The following is an 18,738-nucleotide window of genomic DNA, read 5'->3' as shown; positions in this document are numbered from 1 at the left end:
GTATGGCGTCATGAGCGCGCGACGCCAGTAGGCTATAGCAACCAATCGCGAGGCAGCCTTAAGTCCCGCCCCCTCGGCGGTGGCTCAGGTGATCTGTCATAGATCCTGAGACGATTCTCTGTCTGTCTTTTCTTGGGAACCAGATCCCTTGACCCTACTAGAAGACAAAAGAGGGAGATGTCGTTACGCTGCGGTGTCGTCGTCCGCACCGTGAGGCCCCCGGTGAGTGGCGGGATTTGCAGGGTGCGGGCGTGGGGGACTCCCATCTCTTCAGTGCGCCCAATAATAAAGTCAGCAATTTCTGACCACTTCTTTCTATCCGGGCACCGCTATAAACTTTTTTCAGGTGGTATCATTTAATGCTCTCGACACCCCCATGTGGTAGAGTCTCTGCTATTGGTTTGTTTGTAGGGTCTCTGGCGCTGAGAGCTTCTCTTTCTGTTTTTCAGTGATTTGCACCCTATGTTTTTTGGAGCATTATAGGAACACTGCGTTGAGCACCCCTTACTATTTGGGTTGGACTCTTACTATGTACTAGACACCACTCTGGAGGCTGAGAACACAAACTTGTGCTCTAGGCTTTCACGGAGACAAGGACAAATGCTGTAGCAATAGTGCAGCACCATTAACAGGCGCTCCTTTTGAATTGTTGAAGGTTTTTTGCGTTAGATGTACCGTCTCATTAATTTTATAGTGTTTGGGCTATCTTGTCACGTTTGTGTTCAGATCTAGAAGCCACTGAGTTCTTATGGTCAACAGATGTACAGTTGACCCTTGAACAACATGGGTCTGAACTGCAAAGGTCCACTTAATACGGGGATTTTTTTCAGCAAGTACCTGTACAGGTTTCCATCTGCCTTTGGGAGTCCCAATGGGAAGGTAGGATTGTATGCGTTGATCCAGTTCATTTTATACAGGGGACTTGAGCATCCTTGGGTTTTGGTATTTGCAGGGGAGGATGGGGAAAGGTGGTATTAAATATGTTAAATGTAAATTATTTCAAACCCCTCTAAATAAATGTCATAATGAATTCTTTCTTTAGATATTTGGAAAATATTTATGCAGTCCAGGCAGAGCAGTAAGTTCCTTGCCAGATGAAAAGAAGGAATTTTTACAGAATGGACCAGACCTTCAAGATTTTGTATCTGGTGATCTTGCAGACAAAAGCACCTGGGATGACTATAAAGGAAACTTAAAACGCCAGAAAGGAGAAAGGTAATTGAAAATTTGAGGCAATTTTAATGTCCCATTCCTTCATCATGCATTATTTTCAGATATAACCAAGCTCTAGAGTATATTTTTAATCAGACTTGTTAAATTTAGCTTAAAGTCATTAGAAAGAAGTGATAACAGACAGAGAATAGGTAAGTGGGTGAAGTTGTTGGAATCCTCTTCTCTGTACCCTTTGACAATTTTCCTTCAACCTTCCTAGGACTGAACCATCCTACAGCTCCATCTCCTATTTTCTATTCAGCATCAAATTTCTTCAAAAAGTGAAGGTTGTTACCTTGCTACTAGTCTATTAGACCTTGATAAATTTTTTCATTCTGAGTGTTTATGATCTAATTTGTTGCTTCTTGGAGTCCTTGCCTTAATTTAAAAGAATGATGAAGAAATTTTATGCAGAGGACAAATTGTTTTGCTGGATACTTTACTCAACAACTTCTAGATCACAAGTGGGTTTTTATTAGGATAGTGTTACTCTGTGCCTTTGCAAAAGGTAGACATGAGCATAGTGCCCTGTTAGACACAAATATCGGTACTTTCTAAAGGGTTTGAGCAAATATAAATTTGAATCTCCGTGTTAACTCCTATGGCAAAAATTATAAGACTTAACCCATGATTATGGGGAGAAAAAACCTCTTAACTAGGAATTGTAATAGATCAAAGTAATTTTAAAGCTGTACTAATATTTAGGAATGTTTGTTAATGGATAGTTTTGGTTTTCCTCAGGTTAAGACTACCTCCATGGCTAAAGACAGAGATTCCCATAGGGAAAAATTACAATAAACTGAAAAATACTTTGCGGAATTTAAATCTCCATACAGTAAGTTGTCAACGTGTTAAATATTTCTCTTAGCCAAAAGCCATAAATTTTCTATGTATGTGTAACCTAAAAATTAATAAAATATATATCAATAAGAGCAAGGAAAGTGTTTAGGATGCATTACTATCATAATGGAAATATTTAAAAATCATTTTCTCTGCAGAAGAAACAAAAAGTAATTGAATTTTTTAGCTACTCATTTAATAGTGGGGGAAAAAGGTTTTCCTGCAACTTAGGAAATGAGGGTTTGTTTGTTTTATATTGCAAGTGAAGAACATGCTTGTTGGAAAAAGTATAATATTAAATGTGAAACATCATATACGTAATCCCAAATGTTAACTACACCCCTTTAACTGTTCAACATATATCCTTCCAGACCTTTTCTTTGCACATATAAAATATATACATTTATATAGTTTTTAACTTAAAAATGGGATCCTAATAAATGTACAGTTTGGCAGTTTAACAGCATTTTGAATAGTGAATTTCTTCATAAATATATTGTAAAGATATACAGTGTAAAATGCCTGATCACTTGTTTATTTGTTCAATTGGTAAATATTTTCAACCTGATTGTATTCAGTTCCCTTTTACTCACAGGTGTGTGAGGAAGCTCGATGTCCCAATATTGGAGAGTGTTGGGGAGGTGGAGAATATGCCACTGCCACAGCCACGATCATGGTAAGGCCAGTCTCAAACTCTAAAGCTTTAGTCTAGAAATTGAAAGGAAAAATTTTTTTAAATATATCTTTATTTCAGAGAGAGGACAGGAGAGAGAGAGAAAGAAACATCAGTGATAAGGGAGTCATTGATTGGCTACCTCCTGCACAGCCCCCGCCAGGGATCGAACTCGCAACCCGGGCATGTGTCCTGACCGGGAATCAAACTGCAATCTCTTGCATCATAGCTTGATGCTCAACCACCGAGCCATACCAGCTGGGTGAAAGGAAATTTTTTATGTCTTTCTCCTAAAAATGTTCATTCTGTACCTCTGATTAGATTTTTCATTTCATATGAATTTATGTGAAATGTAAGGGGGGGGCGACAAAATAAACCAGCCTATTATGATCTCTCCCTTTTGTGAACAAATTTATTGATTCTTCAGTCTGTCTAACAGTTAATCATGTGCTGTCTTGAGCTATATCTTCTATTAAGTTTTGGAAATGTTACTTATGGTTGCTTAACTTCTTTTATTCCCCCAAACAACAAGAGTTTATTTTTCTGATGGGTCTTTTGGTGGGGTTCAGCTGATCTTGACTTAGCTAAGCTGAACTCCAGGAAGTAGGTTGGGTTCAGGTCTGCTTTACAGAGCTTTATTCACTTTGGACTAGCAGCTCTTCAAGTCATATTCTTACAAGGGGGAATGGAAGGAGTAGGAGAGGGCAAGCCAACCATCTATGCACATTTGAGGTTTCTGCTTGGTCATGCCTGCTATTCTATTGGCCAAAGTAAGACACACGGCCTAGCCATAATCAGTTGAGATAGAGACATAAGCTCCTCATCTGGTGGAGGGGTCTGCAAGTTACATGGCAAATGGTGAGATATATAACCTTAATTTTGTGGTGTAAGAATTGGGATTAACAGTGCAGTCTACCATATTTATCCAGAGGGGTATAGATATTGAGGTATTGGGGTTAAACCTAAATTATATGCAACTAAAAGTTCATACTTGTCGGGGAATGTCTGATAAACTGTTGAGTTGCACCAGCAGGAAGCTGTTTACATGAGGAACTAGGATTCTTATGAAATAGAGCTCCTTCTCATAATGCAGAGCCAACCAAGGAGCTCAATTCATAAAGGAAGGAATAATTCTGAATACTCCATGATGGAAGTCTCTGGTGTCACCCCTTACCTTGTCCCCTTCCCCACTGTTGACTGATTCCTGGGAAGAGTTCATTGTTTCAGTAAAACTCTGTGAGAAATTGGGCCTAAGCATCATTGCTGTGAGTCCCCTCAGAGAGTTAAACATAAAGGGAAAGAGCAGCTTTAGGAACTTTCTCCCCCCAACTACAACCCCTACTGTGGGGCTTTGAAACTCTAGTGGCCCTAGAACACCTGCAATGGCTGTGCTTGCAGGGGGCAGAACATGGTAGTGACCTGTGGCAGCAGAAGCAGTGTCCTGGAGAAAGAGTGATACCTACAAAAAGCAGATTATTAATTTTTTGTGTTTTTTGTTTTATCCATTTAACAAGAAGGAACTGCGCCTTCTGTTTAATCTCCACAGAGACCTGCATATTGATGTTAATTAAATATTTTATTTCTTTTAAAGTTATTTTTTTAATATTAAATAGATACAAATGAATCTTTATAACTTATGTGTTAGAATACCAATACAACAGACACCCTGATACCTCCAGTTTCAGAGTGGAGCATTAGCATTATCTTTGAGCCCACCTGTGTTTCCCTTGCTGATCCCATCCCCTTTGTTTTTCCCTTAATACCATTCTTAATTCTGAGTTTATCATTTCATATTTTTTCTAGTTTTATCACATTACATTTGTGTCCCTTAACTATATTGCTTAGCTTTGAGTGGTTCAAATTTCTTATAAACAGAATCAAGTTGTATTCATTCTTTGTAACTTTATTCTATCAATATTATATTCTTGAGGGTCATTTGTCTACTTGATTTAAATTGTAACATCTATTCTAGTTGATGGGTGACACATGTACAAGAGGTTGCAGATTTTGTTCTGTTAAGACTGCAAGAAAGCCACCTCCACTGGATGCCAATGAGCCCTACAATACTGCAAAGGCAATTGCCGAATGGGGTCTGGATTATGTTGTCCTGACATCCGTGGATCGAGATGGTTAGTGTGTCATCATTATCTCTTCCAAAAATTGGCTCTTCCTAAGTTGTGACATCACCTTGATCAGTGGGCTCTCTTGTTTCTAGATTTGCCCGATGGAGGAGCTGAACACTTTGCAAAGACTGTATCGTACTTAAAGGAAAGGTACTTGTTTTGGCATTTGCTTATATAACTTAAAGACTTTTTTCGACTTATATAAATCTAATTTCTTTAAGGTCTTTACTTCAAAGCAGTGGTTATTAACTTTTTAAGGGTGTTATAAACCCCTCTGATAATGTATTGGAAATTATGTGGCCTTTTTTCCAGAAAAAGCATATATGAATATACAGATACGTATTTGCAGAAATTTTAGGGATTCAGGGTCACAAACTTATCTATGGACCAGCCCCTGCTGCATATTTGAGTGCTAGTCTAAACTTCGAGTCATTTTAAAATAAGCATAAAAGTGCAGTCCTCCTAGCACTGATTTTGAATAAATTGTCATCTAGAAGGAATAAGGATGAGGTAAGCTACCATCTTGACACAGATTTTATCTAGATTCACATGCCCTTGGAATTCTACCCGTAATCCACATTTTCATTATTTTAATCTCATCTATTTAATAAGATTTAAAAAAAAAGGAGTTATGCTTATTTCCTATAGCTCAGTGCTAGTCTACACCTTACACACTTAGTAAATGTTTTCTCAATGATTCCCACAATATTTTCTATTTAATTTTTTTATAAGTCATTAAAAAATTTTTTTGTTTGCAACCCACTAAATTGATTTCACAAACTACTAATGGATTTCAACTTGCAGTTAACAAACTGAGTTATCGGATGTATTCTTTCAACGTCTTTTATATCCATGAGAGGGCATATATGTGGTTCTTTCTACATCTGTTCTCTCAGGAAACCACTCTAAAAACTTTGCAGTAAGGCTTGTGGAAAAATTTGTCAGCTGTTCCAGTTATTTCTACTGCTATCAGAGAAAGCAGCTCTGTGAGCTAGTTCACATTTTAATGCTTGAATACATAGATATAGCCGATATAAATAGGAAGATTAATATTTAGCTTGTATTTCATTTAAACAAAGGTATTGACTCAGCAACTCAGAATAGTTTGTGTGTGTGTGTGTGTGTTTTTTTATTGATTTTAGAGAGAGGCAGGGAGAGGGATAGAGAGCTAAAAACATTGATTGGCCACCCCCTGCACATCCCCAGTAGGGGACTGAGCCTGAAACCCAGGCACATGCCCTGACCTGGAATCGATGCTCAACCACTGAGCCACACCAGCTGGGCTCTCAGAATAGTTTTTAAAGCCCATAGCACTTGTGAAATATTTGCCTAGAGGAAGGGAGGAGGGCACTATTTGATGAATTTTAAAAGAAATAAAAAAGTGCCCGACCAGGCGTGGCTCATCGGTTGAGCGTCGGTCTACCTAGGATCTAGGCAATCGGGGTTCGATTCCTGGTCAGGGCACATGCCCGGGTTGTGGGACTCTCTCATCATTGATGTTTCTATCTCTCTATCTCCCTCTCCTTTCCTCTCTCTGAAATCAATAAAGATATATTTTTAAAAAAGAAATAAAAACCAATCAAATAATGTTTACATTCACATAGAATTGCCCCACTATTTCTAAAGAATAAAAAATATTTTATATTTAATGTTTTAATATTTATATTTTAATTTCTTAAAAAATATTTTTTAAATGCCTACTTAGTAAAGTTTTAAAGTCTACATAATCTCAAAATTTATCCTGATTGATGTTTGCATGCAGATGTGTTTTAACCACTTTGTACATATTATTTGCTGTTCTGGGTTTGTTTTTTTGTTTAACAATTCAGATATAAACATTTGTATGTTCATGCTTTTCTTTGCAGAGATCTAAAGATTACGTGTTGAAACTGATACGGAATGAGTAAGGTGATTTATGTTTTGAGCAGCAGTTACGTCAGTTCTCCTCAGTTTGATACTTATCTTTTTTTCCCCTTAGGAATCCAAAAATTCTTGTGGAATGTCTCACCCCTGATTTCCGAGGAGATCTTAAAGCAATAGAAAAAGTCGCTCTGTCAGGATTAGATGTATATGCACATAACGTAGAAACAGTTCCAGAATTACAGAGGTGATTACATGTATAAAGTGAACTTTTTTTTAAACTAAAACAACATACAAATGTCTATTCGGAAAAATCAGGTAATATAGCCAATGAAAGAATGTGACCATCACCCATAATATTTCTACCCAGTAATATCAATTTCTAACATGTAAGTGTAAATATATTTTTATGTGTGTATATTTTTTATACACACAAAATGAGCATCTTTTCCCTGTATGTTAATTTTTGTTTAAAATATTACAGATGTCCCTTTTTCTCCCCAATTACCCATTCCACCCCATCCCATCTCCCTCCCCAGTCTCTCTCCCCACCATTGTCCGTGTCCTTGGGTTGTGCATATAGGCATATAAATTCTTTGGTTACTCTCTCCCCCTCCACCCACCCGCCCTCCTCCGTCCCTCTGACATTTGTCAGTCTGATCTATGCTTCCATGTCATTGAATCTGTTCTGTTCATCATTTTATAAGTTCTTTAGATTCCACATATAAGCGAGATTATGTGATGTTTGTCTTTCTCTGCCTGGCTTATTTCACTTAGCATAACACTCTCCAGGTCCATCCATACTGTCCCAAAGGGTACGAGATCCTTCTACTTTACAGCTGCGTGGTATTCCATGGTGTAAATGTCCCACAGCTTTTTATCCACTCATCTGCTGGTGGGCACTTGGGCTGTTTCCAGATCTTAGCTATTGTAAACTGTGCTGCTATGACCATCGGGGTGCATATATTCTTTCTGATTAGTGTTTCAGGATTCTTAGGTTATATTCCTAGAAGTGGGATCACTGGGTCAAAAGACAGCTTTATTTTTAATTTTTGAGGAACCTCCATGCTATTTTCCATAGTGGTTCCACCAGTCTGCATTCCCACCAGCAGTGTACTGGGGTTCCCCATCCTCCACATCCTCGCCAGCAGGAGTCGTTTGTGAATTTGTTGATGGAGCCATTCTGACAGGTGTGCAGTGATACCTCATTGTGGTTTTAATTTGCATCTCTCTCATGAGTAGCGATGTTGAGCATTTTCTCATGTGTCTCTTGGCCATCCGTATGTCCTCTTTGGAGAAGTGTCTATTCAGGTCCTTTGCCCATTTCTTAATTGGGTTGTTTGTCTTCCTCTTGCTGAGTAGTATGAGTTCTTTGTACACTTTGGAAATTAGCCCCTTATCAGACACTTCCTTGGCAAATATGTTCTCCTAGACCGTGGGGTTCCTTTGTATTTTGAGGCTGATTTTTTTTGCTGTGCAGAAGCTTTTTAGTTCGATGTAGTCCCATATGTTTATTTTCTTTTGTTTCTCTTACCCTAGGAGATGTATCAGTGAAAATTCCACTACATGGGATGTCTGTGACTTTACTGCCTATGTTTTCTTCCAGGATTTTTATGGTTTCGTGACTTACATTTAAGTCTTTTATCCATTTTGAGTTTATTTTTGTGTATGGTGAAAGTTGGTGGTCTAGTTTCATTTTTTTGCATGTATCTATCCAATTTTACCAGCACCACTTATTGAAGAGACTGTCTTTACTCCATTTTTTTCCCTTTTTTGATAGTATATTACAAGCGCCGATGAGTTATTTTTTCAAAGAACAGTATTCAAAAAAAATTACACAAGAGCAATTACTTTGACTGTAATTCTAAAAATAAATTTAAAAAATGCATTTGGCATTAAGATATGCAATAAATGATGCCGAAGAAAAAACGGTATTCAGATGTATTTTAAATCTCTTTTTAAAAAGTAGACACTAGCTTCCTTTTCCTAAAAAATTTTAGTAGTTAGGAACAATTACAGATTATTATTCCACATTGATGACTATGTTCATATTTCAAAAAATTAAAAATTATGTTAGCCTTCAAGCAGGATTAATGCATTCATTTTTATTAACTTTAGTAAAGTATTTGACAGTGGTTTTGTTAGCTTCTAGAAATTGTACTGTTATAGAACTTGAAAGAAGTATAAAGAATAACGATCATTTACACTAAAATAATAAACATTAGGGCACATAACAAATTCAGTGGAGAAATACTTTCAGAAAGTAGTGACTTTCTGTATTGTCAGTCTTGAGGTTATTTTTTAAACTCACAAATTGGTTTCCTCTGTTCTCTGTGAACTGGTCTGTGATTAAAAATAACCACTACAACAAATCAGTTACACAAAATAAAGGTGCATTTGAATTCAAATGAAGGCTGGTTTAACATCAGCAACTTTCTACCCATTGGATCTTGTCCCCATTTAAGCCATGGTGGTTTGGCCTGTGTTTAAGTCTGGCACACAGCCTGTTCCAAACCTGTCCTATCTCATGATACCACCACCAGTGGGTGCCAGTTTCCCTGGTTTCACTTAAGAAACATCCTTTCCAGTGAAAATTCGAGAATCATGCATTTTTTTTTTTTTAACCTAAGAGACGTCCATGTTGTATGCTCACCAGCAGAGGGCAGCTCAGTCTTTAGAAAAGAAATGATCATAAAAGTTTCAGACCTGAAATGTGGGTTTTAGTTAAACAGTTTTTCCTTTGTTCTATACTGAGGCTTTCTTCCACTCTTTTTTCCCTTTTTTCTTGACTACCCCTTGTAATCACTCATTCTCAGCTTCAGAATTCTGGCTTCTCCATGAGTACTTCATAAATTGAATTACTTTTATTTTCATTTTCTCTGCCCCAGGCTTGAAAGACCTTAAAAGTTGACAGCTGGGGTGCCCAGCAAAGCCTTATTTTCTATTCTAAAGTAACAGACATTTGTGCACAAACTCCACCATTGAACCATATGATGTAATGTCCAGAATGTGCTTTTCTGGTCTTTCATGTTGCTTACGTAAATATGTGCTTAGTTGAGCCTGTGGTTACCCTCACTGACAACAGCCCTGCTGTTTTCAAGGAAAGTTCGTGATCCCAGGGCTAATTTCGACCAGTCTCTACGTGTCCTGAAGCACGCCAAGGAGGTTCAGCCTGATGTTATTTCTAAAACATCTATAATGCTGGGTTTAGGCGAGAATGACGAGCAAGTGTATGCAACAATGAAAGGTAAGGAAACCGAAGAATGAAAACCCGTTCCCATTTAATTTGAATAATAGCAGGAACCCCACTTTGAAGGCCCTGTTATGCTTCCTCAGTGAAAGTGCCAAAAAGAATTAAATACAGTGTATGGTTATAAACAGTAACATAAAAAGGAAAGGAAGTATGTTTTCTTAGAAGTTTGTGGAATGATATGCAGGAAGCTCAGGATATGAAGTTCATATCTCATTTTATTTCCTACCCTTTTATCAAGTTAGAATAGGCCCCGGCCGGGCATGGCTCAGTGGTTGAGCATCGACCTAGGATCCAGGAGATCACATTTCGATTCCTGGTCAGAGCACATGCCTGGGTTGCAGGCTTGATCCCCAGTCGGGGGCAGCCCATCAGTGACTCTCTCATCAATGATGTTTTAACTCTCTCTCTCCCTCTCCCTTCCTCTCTCTGAAATTAATAAAGACATACTTTTTAAAAAAAAAGTTAGAACATGATTTTGCCCATTTTTCTTGTTTGGCTGTTGGACAATTTTTTAGAGCCATCTTGGTACCAGGAGCTCTGGCCGGCACTGACAGTTTAAGGATGAGTAAGATGAATCCACGCCTTTGAGGAAGAACTTACTGGTAACATTGTCACATAACAGGATATATTTTGAACTTTGCTAACCTTAGTCCCATAAGCCTATTTGCTTTGTAATTCTTGGGCTTTTTAAATTTTTTAATATAAAAACTTTCATTTTACCTGAAAGTCCTTGGCCTTCTTGCAGCTATTTATTGTTTCAAAGAGTAATAAGTTCAAATAGTAATTAAAAGCTTCTCTTCACCACAGTGCATACTCATTTACTAGAAAGGTTCTGAAGTCAGAGATCAAATCACATCCCCCAGAGCGTATCTTGTACATTTAGCAAAAGCCCAGTATAGCATGTCTGGTCTATAATATGGGTGTTTTGGGGCCTTCAATACACTGTTTCCTTCATCTTTTCTGCGTAACAGACTCCTGCTCTAGACACTTTCCACCCCTATTTTAGCATTCTGTAGAATTGGAGTTGTTCGTCCTTATGTCAACCCCACATGATTGTCTTAATCGTTCCTATGTTTTCAATTCTTACCATATTTCCTGGCACATAAATACCTTTGAATGGATGGGTATCGTCTTATTTTCCAACATCAGGATTATAGGCCAGGGCAAAGTTCACTGTTCTGTAGTAAAATGATGTTCTATAAAATTATGCTTAAATCTACAATTTTAGCATCATAAAAACACCTGCTAAAATATTGTGTGCTTTTTTTTCCTCTAGCACTTCGTGAGGCAGATGTGGACTGTTTGACGTTAGGACAGTATATGCAGCCAACAAAGCGCCACCTCAAGGTATAGCTACCATGAATTGCCAAATGTTTGTTGGTAATTTGAATTAAATCTTTATTGTCCACAGGTAAAAGTAAAAATTTCCTGGCTTTTTAGTAATATGTTCCATGTATATTTTCAAGTTCCAGTGTCCATTTTATTATCGGCACAAAGCAGTTACACTGGCACTTATTTGCTGCCCCCAAAATTATATGACTTATAAAGTGAACCAATAAAAAAGATTTAAAAGTTGGGAAATTACATTCATTCCCAGTTGGTGATCTTGTGATTTGTTTTAGAGTTATACAAGAGCCAGAGATGAAGGAAGAAATAAGTTAGTCTCCCTATTTTTATATTGGGCATTTATTCATTCAGTCAAGAAACTTTTCTTGAGTAGTGACCATGTGCCAGACACGATGCTAAGCAGACAATACACGATGAGTAGTAAGACACAGTCTAGTCCTCGAGAGTCTTACAGGAGTAACTAATTCTTGGTTATACTTGTTAGTTGATAAAGAAGTGATGTCGATAAACAGTCTCTCTAAATAATCTCATTTTCTTTCTCTGTCTTTTGGAATAGTTAATAAAAATTGATTTGTTTCCCTTCCTTTCTAATTCCATGTAATTATGTTCTGAAAGAGGGGCCAGCAGGTAGCCAGTAGACCGGAAGTCAGCGAGGAGGGAGGAGAAGAAACCTGGGGGCACCTGGATAAATTATGAAGTTAAAGACACCCTGAATGCATGGGTGTCAATTTTCTGTAGAATCAAAATGGTTTATGGAAATTCTAGAGTCAGAATTCTTTAAGTCTAGGTTGAAGAGTACATTACTCCTGAGAAGTTCAAGTACTGGGAAAAAGTAGGACGTGAACTTGGATTCCATTATACTGCAAGTGGCCCTCTGGTGCGTTCTTCATATAAAGCAGGTGAGTTAGGCCGCAGGGGATAGTTTCATGTAGACCATAAGTTTTCACATTTAAATGACAATAGTTGTGGCTGTCTTTTGTGAAAAAGGAAAAAAAGAGGGGGTGGGGGGGAACATCCTTAGAAGATTTGCTCCATAAGGGTCATATTGAGGAAAAAATGACTCTTAAACCTAGTTTGTTTGTTAAATGAAGACTCCTTCCCTTCCCTACTTCAATATGTCATAGCTCAGCTACTCTGATGAAAGCAGAAGTAATCAATTTATTCTATGTGTGGATTTCAATCTTAGGTTATTCAGAAATGACAAATCAGTCAAGCATATAAAATGGTTTTCTGGAAAACGTATAGTCATTTGACAGTAACTCCAGCTGCATCTCCAAACTCTGAATTTTAGATCAGTTTAAACCCTGAAAAGTATTTATTTAACAGCATTACTGCTTGCACCATTAATAGCTTTGTGTTTTTCCTCCCTGAAGCAACAGAAAAAAATCCGTAAGATCATTTTCCCTATAAAAATTTTTAGTGTTTTTACTAGCTACATTGCAATTTTTCACCTTTATCATTTCAGCTCTTATTTTGATCCATAGTTTGAGCTAATGAAAATAAAAACCTTTTCCAAGAGATTAAAAATCATGTGATAATGGCCATCAAGAGGTCTATGAGAACTTATCGGAAAATTGAACTTAATGCAAAAAATCTTTACAGTGTTTTCCCTGTCAGTTAGACTTAGCAATTATTAATTTTTGAAGAATAAACAGCTAGTTATTTGGGGGATATGTCTAAACTATGTTATTACTATTACTGATCTTTTAAATGACTATTATAAATTAGGGCCTAAATCATAGATATGCTTAAATTAGGCATGAATTCTATTTATAAAAATTAATGTTCAAGTATAATTAATATTTAGTGTGTACCTGTAAAGAAATTTAATGAAGTAACAATAGCTTATCCTAGTTACAAAACCCAAGAATTTGATTCAACAGACTGACAGGATGTGGGGGCTTTGAAAAACCAATAATTACAAGTGATATATTCTTCTTCAAGTGGTGCTGGCAAGCTAAAACTATATATAAAGAATAGGAAAAAAATGACAACTTCTAGAGTGGTAGTATTCAAAGTAGGGTACTATCCTTTGAAAGGAGCTTTTATTTTATTGGGTTTTTGGTTTGTTTGGTTTTTTTGGATTTTTTTTTTTTTAAGGAAAGTTTCTAGCATTTATAAGGAAGTGAATTATGAACATTTTAATGCTTTAAATTACCAGTAAAAGATAAATTCTGGTTTTAGAGCATTAGATTCAGATGCTGGATTAGTCTGATAATGATAACATTGGTTTCACTCCTATCAGATTTATTTAGATAGAAGTATGGAGCAGCATGGATTATTTTCTCCATTACTTGGCTAGTTTATGAGCCTTGGGGTTCTTGGTGATTGTATACGGATAGGATAGTTGCAATTCTACCCCTATATTTAGATGACAAAGAGAGGTTAATCAGACTCATAAAATCAGACCTGCAGCTCTGAGCTCTGCCAATAAGCATTGAGCTTTGCTGTAGCAGTGATAGACTAAATGGAACCCTAATGACCTGAAGAGTGAATGTGTCCCCTCTAAGCAGCTAACTTATAGCACAGGCACACCTTAGGGGGTGGAGAGAAAGCGCATTATATATGAAGAGCTCTTGCTTCCCTAGAGGGGAATAAGCTAAAGAGATTCCATCAGATGAATCTGCTCAACTGCAACAAGGTCTGTTTTATAAGCATCAGATCTAGACTGCTAATGTAGCAGAATTGCTCTCTGAAATGAATTGTGCCAACAGCAATACCTTTGTCAGTAATGAGAAATAGATAGTGCACATAGTGTGGAATAAATGTACAGAAGAAGACCCATGGATACAATAGCTTCACCCTTTATAAAACTGAGTTACTAAAAAGAATAATAGTATATGATTTCACTCATATGGAATTTAATGAACAAACTGAACTGACAAGCCAAATAGAGAGACTCATAGATAGCAGGCAGAGAGCTCTGGTGGGGGAGGAATGTTGGGGAAGATGGAGGGATTGAGCAAAAAAGAAAAAAAACTCATGGACACAGACAACAGTGTTGTAATTGTGGGGGAGGGGACATGGGTGGAGGTGGAAAAGAATATGGAGGAATAAATGGTGATGAAAAAAATAAAGAAAAAAGAATAATAGTAGAGACTGTAGTGATAATAAAAAAAATTTTTTTTAAGAGTAATGACATCATTTTGTTGGGGAAAGAGCCCAAGATGAAGGAAATATTATTGCCATTGGGATTTGAGGAGACGTAAATGCCAATAAACACGAAAGTCTTCTTTAAAAGGAAACACTGAAGTGTAATTATTCTGAAATTGACTTCAAATTGATAATATATTTTTGTTTTTCCTAAATAGGTGAATTTTTCCTCAAAAATTTAGTGGCTAAAAGAAAAACAAAAGCCCTCTAACACTTAACAAGACATTCAAGATGGAATCCATTTTGCTAACAAAGGTGGTGGCAGAGTGTCTGTACTTCACTGGATGAACCCCAATTTTTTGTCTTAAGAAAAATGTCAATAAGCTGTGCATATTTAACTATAGTAATTTATTTGTCTTTTAGCATATTGTTTTTGTCGCAATAAACGAGCTTGCTGTGATGTAATCATAAAACATCTAAGAGTTTACTGTTACAGTATAATTATAAAATACATTAAAAACTACTAGAAAATTTTAAGCCTGTTACCTGTGCATCATTGGCACATTTCATTTCTGATAAATGACATAGTGATGAAACAATCAATATAAATTGAGACTATGATCAGATTACTTATAATTAGCACATGTTCTTTACATAACAGCTATAGCATCATTGGAATGATTTAGAAAAGCTTAAGAGTTTGAGTGTTGATTTTTACATTGGTGTGACTACTTCAGACCTGCAAAATAGTTTTGCATTGATTACTTGTTTAGGACCTGTGTGAAACCAAGACCACGGTGTTGTCCAAGACAGGGAAACATAACCTAAGAATAGTGTGCTACATATATATGACTATCCCTTTTGTCAAATTAAATGTAATGGAATCTCAATATAAAATAATTAAAATAGTATTTTATTAGCACAATGTATGTTAAAGTTTCAGATTGGCGACAACGATATATAAAAACAGTGGCTGATGAAGCTATTTTGATACAAATGTGAAATTGGGAGTCATTTGCAGTTTTGTCAGCCTTAGTGGTCTACTTATTCCTTTGTTTTATTTTAGTTACACAGAAATGAGAAAAATCCTGACACAGCTAAATAATAGTAAACCGACAAAATTTTGAACACCTCATCTTGCAATCTCAGGATATTCTCCTGTCAAAATCCAAAAACTTGAAAGAGCAGGAAATGTTTGTTTGAAAGTGAAGTCGCTTCTGGATTTGTTATTCATTATTTTGTGACTGACCTTTGTACCGTGACTAGAATGTGTGACCGAATGCCTGGGTCTTGCTGGACACATTTGAACGTGATGAACGTGCTGTAGAGGTATACTGCCTTGCACACCTGTACCAGAATGTACAGGCTTGAATTTTTAAAAGGCCAGGGCAGAGCTCTGACCTTCCTAAACAATGACGCACTAATAAGAAGTGCATTTAAATGCACAGGCATGGCAGGAGGTCTCTACAGCAATTCTTGATTGGGTAGCACAAGTTAATACATCAGTGGTCTCCAGTGTATTAAAATTTGTTATGTACTCATTTCAGTATGTCTGCTCTTTTTATTTCTGTAGCACAAATGGTGTTTTTAAGAAAATTAAAGTGATAAATGCACATTGTTTTAAGAAAACTAATACAGGGGTCCCTGTCCCTTTTCCAACCACTGAACCAGCCAATCCAGAAACCCACCTCCTGTTGGGTGAGATAATGTCTTTATTAATGAAACTGGTTTAAATAGGAGTTTCTCTTACCTGAAGTTGAAAGCATCTTAACTTTAGAAGTATTATTACATGAAGAAATGTGGAGTACCAGTGGCCATAGGCAGAAAAAAGGGGAAAACATCACAAAGAAAAATTCAGAATGTAAGTAGAGCAAAATAGCAGCAGCTGAGAGGCATGTGAGTACATCTCCTGCATCCCCCTGGGGATTCCCAGCAGCTCAGAAGCCACACGTACACACTTTAACATACATTTATGCTAATGATATACCATTTTAATACATTTTACATTGGGCTTCCATGAAAATTTCATATGACAAGGATTCTCTTGCTAAAATTCTGGCTACATTTAAATTTTCAAGAGCTCTTTTATTATTCCATTAAAAAAAATAGCATTCTGTTCTTGTTTCCTAGCTGCAATTTCTATCAATTTTGTCTCTAAAGATAGTTTTTTGAAGCTAGGGTTCTCTGCATTGAGCATTGTCTGTTTCCTTTGTTTTGGTCTCTGCCTTTTGTGTTGAAGGCTCCCCTCAAATGTCTGGTGATCCTTGGCTCTCCATGCATACTAAGTGTTAAGCCACTCTACAGCTAACTGGAAGCTGGGGTGGGGGGAGCTATCAGCCAGTCAGAGAAAGACAATAACATATGATCTCACATATGTGGAATCTAATGAATGAAATAAACTGACCAACAAATAGAAAGAGGCATGGATACAAGGAACAGACTGACAGCTGTCTGAAGGGTAGGGAAAGGGGGACTGGGTGAAAGAAGGTGAAGGGATTAGCCAAAGAACATAACACATAGATACAACAGTGGTGATAGCCAGAGGTAAAGGAGGGTAGGGGCTAGGTAGAGGTGGGGAAAGGGGGGGAAACGGGGAGGAAGAGAGAGACTTTGCTTAGAGCGGATGGGCTCATAATGCAGTGTGCAGATGAGGTTTTATTAAGTTGTACACTTGAAACCTGTATGGTTTTGCAAACCAATGTCACCCCAATAAATCCAATTTAAAAAAACACACACTTCACTATAGAGTGCTGGGGGTGAGGGTGAGCTGGATTTTTTTCTTTTTAATTTTTTAAAAATATTCACCCAAGGATATTTTTTGTTTTAATTGATTTAGAGAGAGGAAGGAGGGAGGGAGGGATAGAGAGAGGGAAACATCAATCAGTTGCCTCCTGCATGCCCCCCGACTAGGGATCGAACCCACAACCTAGGTATGTGCCCAGACCAGGGGTCGAACCTCCCACCTTCTGGTGTATAGGATGACAATCCAACCAGAGGCACATCGGCCAGGAAAATGAGCTGGATTTTTCAATGGACTCCCCAATGTCAGGATTATTTCTCTAAAACCATTCAAGTTATCCTACCTTGAGGGTTATAAACTTGGCTGCCAGCTTTCTCAGAGCCAGATGGATAAAAGCAAGTAAGAAAGGCGAGTGCGGGTCTCTCTGCTCAGTATGTAGGTTTTAATTTAGTTTCCTTTTTCCAGTCTGAAATCTCACTAACACCCTCCCCAAGTTTGAAACTTTCTGGCTCTACTCCTGAAAATAAACCTGTTAATATCCTATGAAAGTAAGGGGTGGGAAGGTTCTTTCTGGGCGTGGGGTAGGGTAGAGACTTGGGTGCGTCTAACTATTCCTTATATAATCTTCCATCTCAGCCCCATTTTTAGGCGCACATCTCAGCTCCACCTTTTGTGGCATCTGGTGCCTCCCATTCTGGAGTTCTATGGGAACAGTTACCTACATCTAGTAGTTGCCTACATTTGTAGCTACTTAGCCGCCTGTTGCATTCCGCCTTCTAAAATTGGTTGACAACTCTCATCCACTGGTGCCTTCTTTCCCCTTCTCTATCCTTGTCTGTTTCTAGCTTGCTTTCTCCCTTATTGCCATTTTAGTAAGGTTTCAGGAGAGAATGAAAATAGAGCATGGACTTAATTCAACACGTATAACCCCAAATCCAGACAGTCTTTTGACCTGCTGCCTTTACTTCAGGGCAAACAGGTAGCTGGGGTGAACTTAACCTTTGTGCCCATACTGCATTTTGTTTTTATCATTAATGGTTATTTTCATATTTAATCAGTTATTTTTGTTTTAGCTTCTTTAAAAACTTGGTTTCACTGGGCTGGGCATGGCTCAGCGGTTGAGCACCGGCCTAGGATCCAGGAGATTGCAGTTGATGCCCGGTCAGGGCACATGCCCGGGTTGCAGGCTCGATCCCCAGTCGGGGGCCTGCAGGAGGCAGCTGATCAATGACTCTCTCATCATTGATGTTTCTCTTTCTTCCTCTCCCTTCCTGTCTCTGAAATCAATAAAGATATATTTAAAACAAACAAAATTTTTTTAATGGTCTTTAATTTTCTTAGTAGGGGAAGAAAAGGGTAACCACATTCTTGCAACTTTTCAGAGTTCTCAAATTGCTGTTACCTCTCCAGTTTTGTTTTGTTTTTCCTTTCCACCACAAATATCAAGTTTACAAGGCTCTATGAGCTGTCTTTTGCCCATTTTCCTCCATTTATCTTTTAATCAGTATTTTCCATCTCTTACGTCTTAATCAGTATTTTACACATTAAAAAAAAATCAATCCTAGGCACGTGCTACAACAAAAAGAGTGCCTAATTC

At 37.5% G+C, this 18,738-nt stretch overlaps 1 protein-coding gene across 2 annotated transcripts; it reads left to right on the top strand.

Annotated features, from left to right (window-relative positions):
• Positions 1-126: 126 nt before the first annotated feature.
• Positions 127-15,942, top strand: LIAS (lipoic acid synthetase). 2 transcript variants are annotated; one of them, XM_016206555.2, is made up of 11 exons: positions 130-222; positions 1,043-1,215; positions 1,954-2,047; positions 2,648-2,728; positions 4,698-4,854; positions 4,941-4,998; positions 6,827-6,955; positions 9,810-9,955; positions 11,238-11,308; positions 12,096-12,207; positions 14,620-15,942. In XM_016206555.2, exons 1-11 carry the CDS (start codon positions 178-180, stop codon positions 14,670-14,672), a joined length of 1,119 nt encoding a protein of 372 aa, XP_016062041.2. In that variant the 5' UTR covers positions 130-177; the 3' UTR covers positions 14,673-15,942. The 2 variants fall into 2 exon arrangements, with proteins under 2 accessions (XP_087683936.1, XP_016062041.2); XM_087827810.1 differs by lacking the exons at positions 1,954-2,047; positions 4,698-4,854; positions 4,941-4,998 and having other exon boundaries at positions 127-222.
• The last annotated feature ends 2,796 nt before the right edge of the window (positions 15,943-18,738 follow it).

Source organism: Miniopterus natalensis, chromosome 1 (assembly GCF_054644295.1).
Source record: "Miniopterus natalensis isolate mMinNat1 chromosome 1, mMinNat1.hap1, whole genome shotgun sequence".
NCBI classification, from domain to species: domain Eukaryota; kingdom Metazoa; phylum Chordata; class Mammalia; order Chiroptera; family Miniopteridae; genus Miniopterus; species Miniopterus natalensis.
The sequence above is the reverse complement of the archived record's forward strand: the minus strand, read 5'-3'. Positions and strand labels throughout refer to the sequence as shown.

Bases quoted from the DNA above. Each gene is read 5' to 3' on its own strand.
- LIAS (XM_016206555.2), top strand. From the start codon at position 178: ATGTCGTTACGCTGCGGTGTCGTCGTCCGCACCGTGAGGCCCCCG. The intron at 1,216-1,953 runs GTAATTGAAAAT...GGTTTTCCTCAG, and splicing joins AAACGCCAGAAAGGAGAAAG to GTTAAGACTACCTCCATGGC. The intron at 4,999-6,826 runs GTACTTGTTTTG...TTTTCCCCTTAG, and splicing joins GTATCGTACTTAAAGGAAAG to GAATCCAAAAATTCTTGTGG.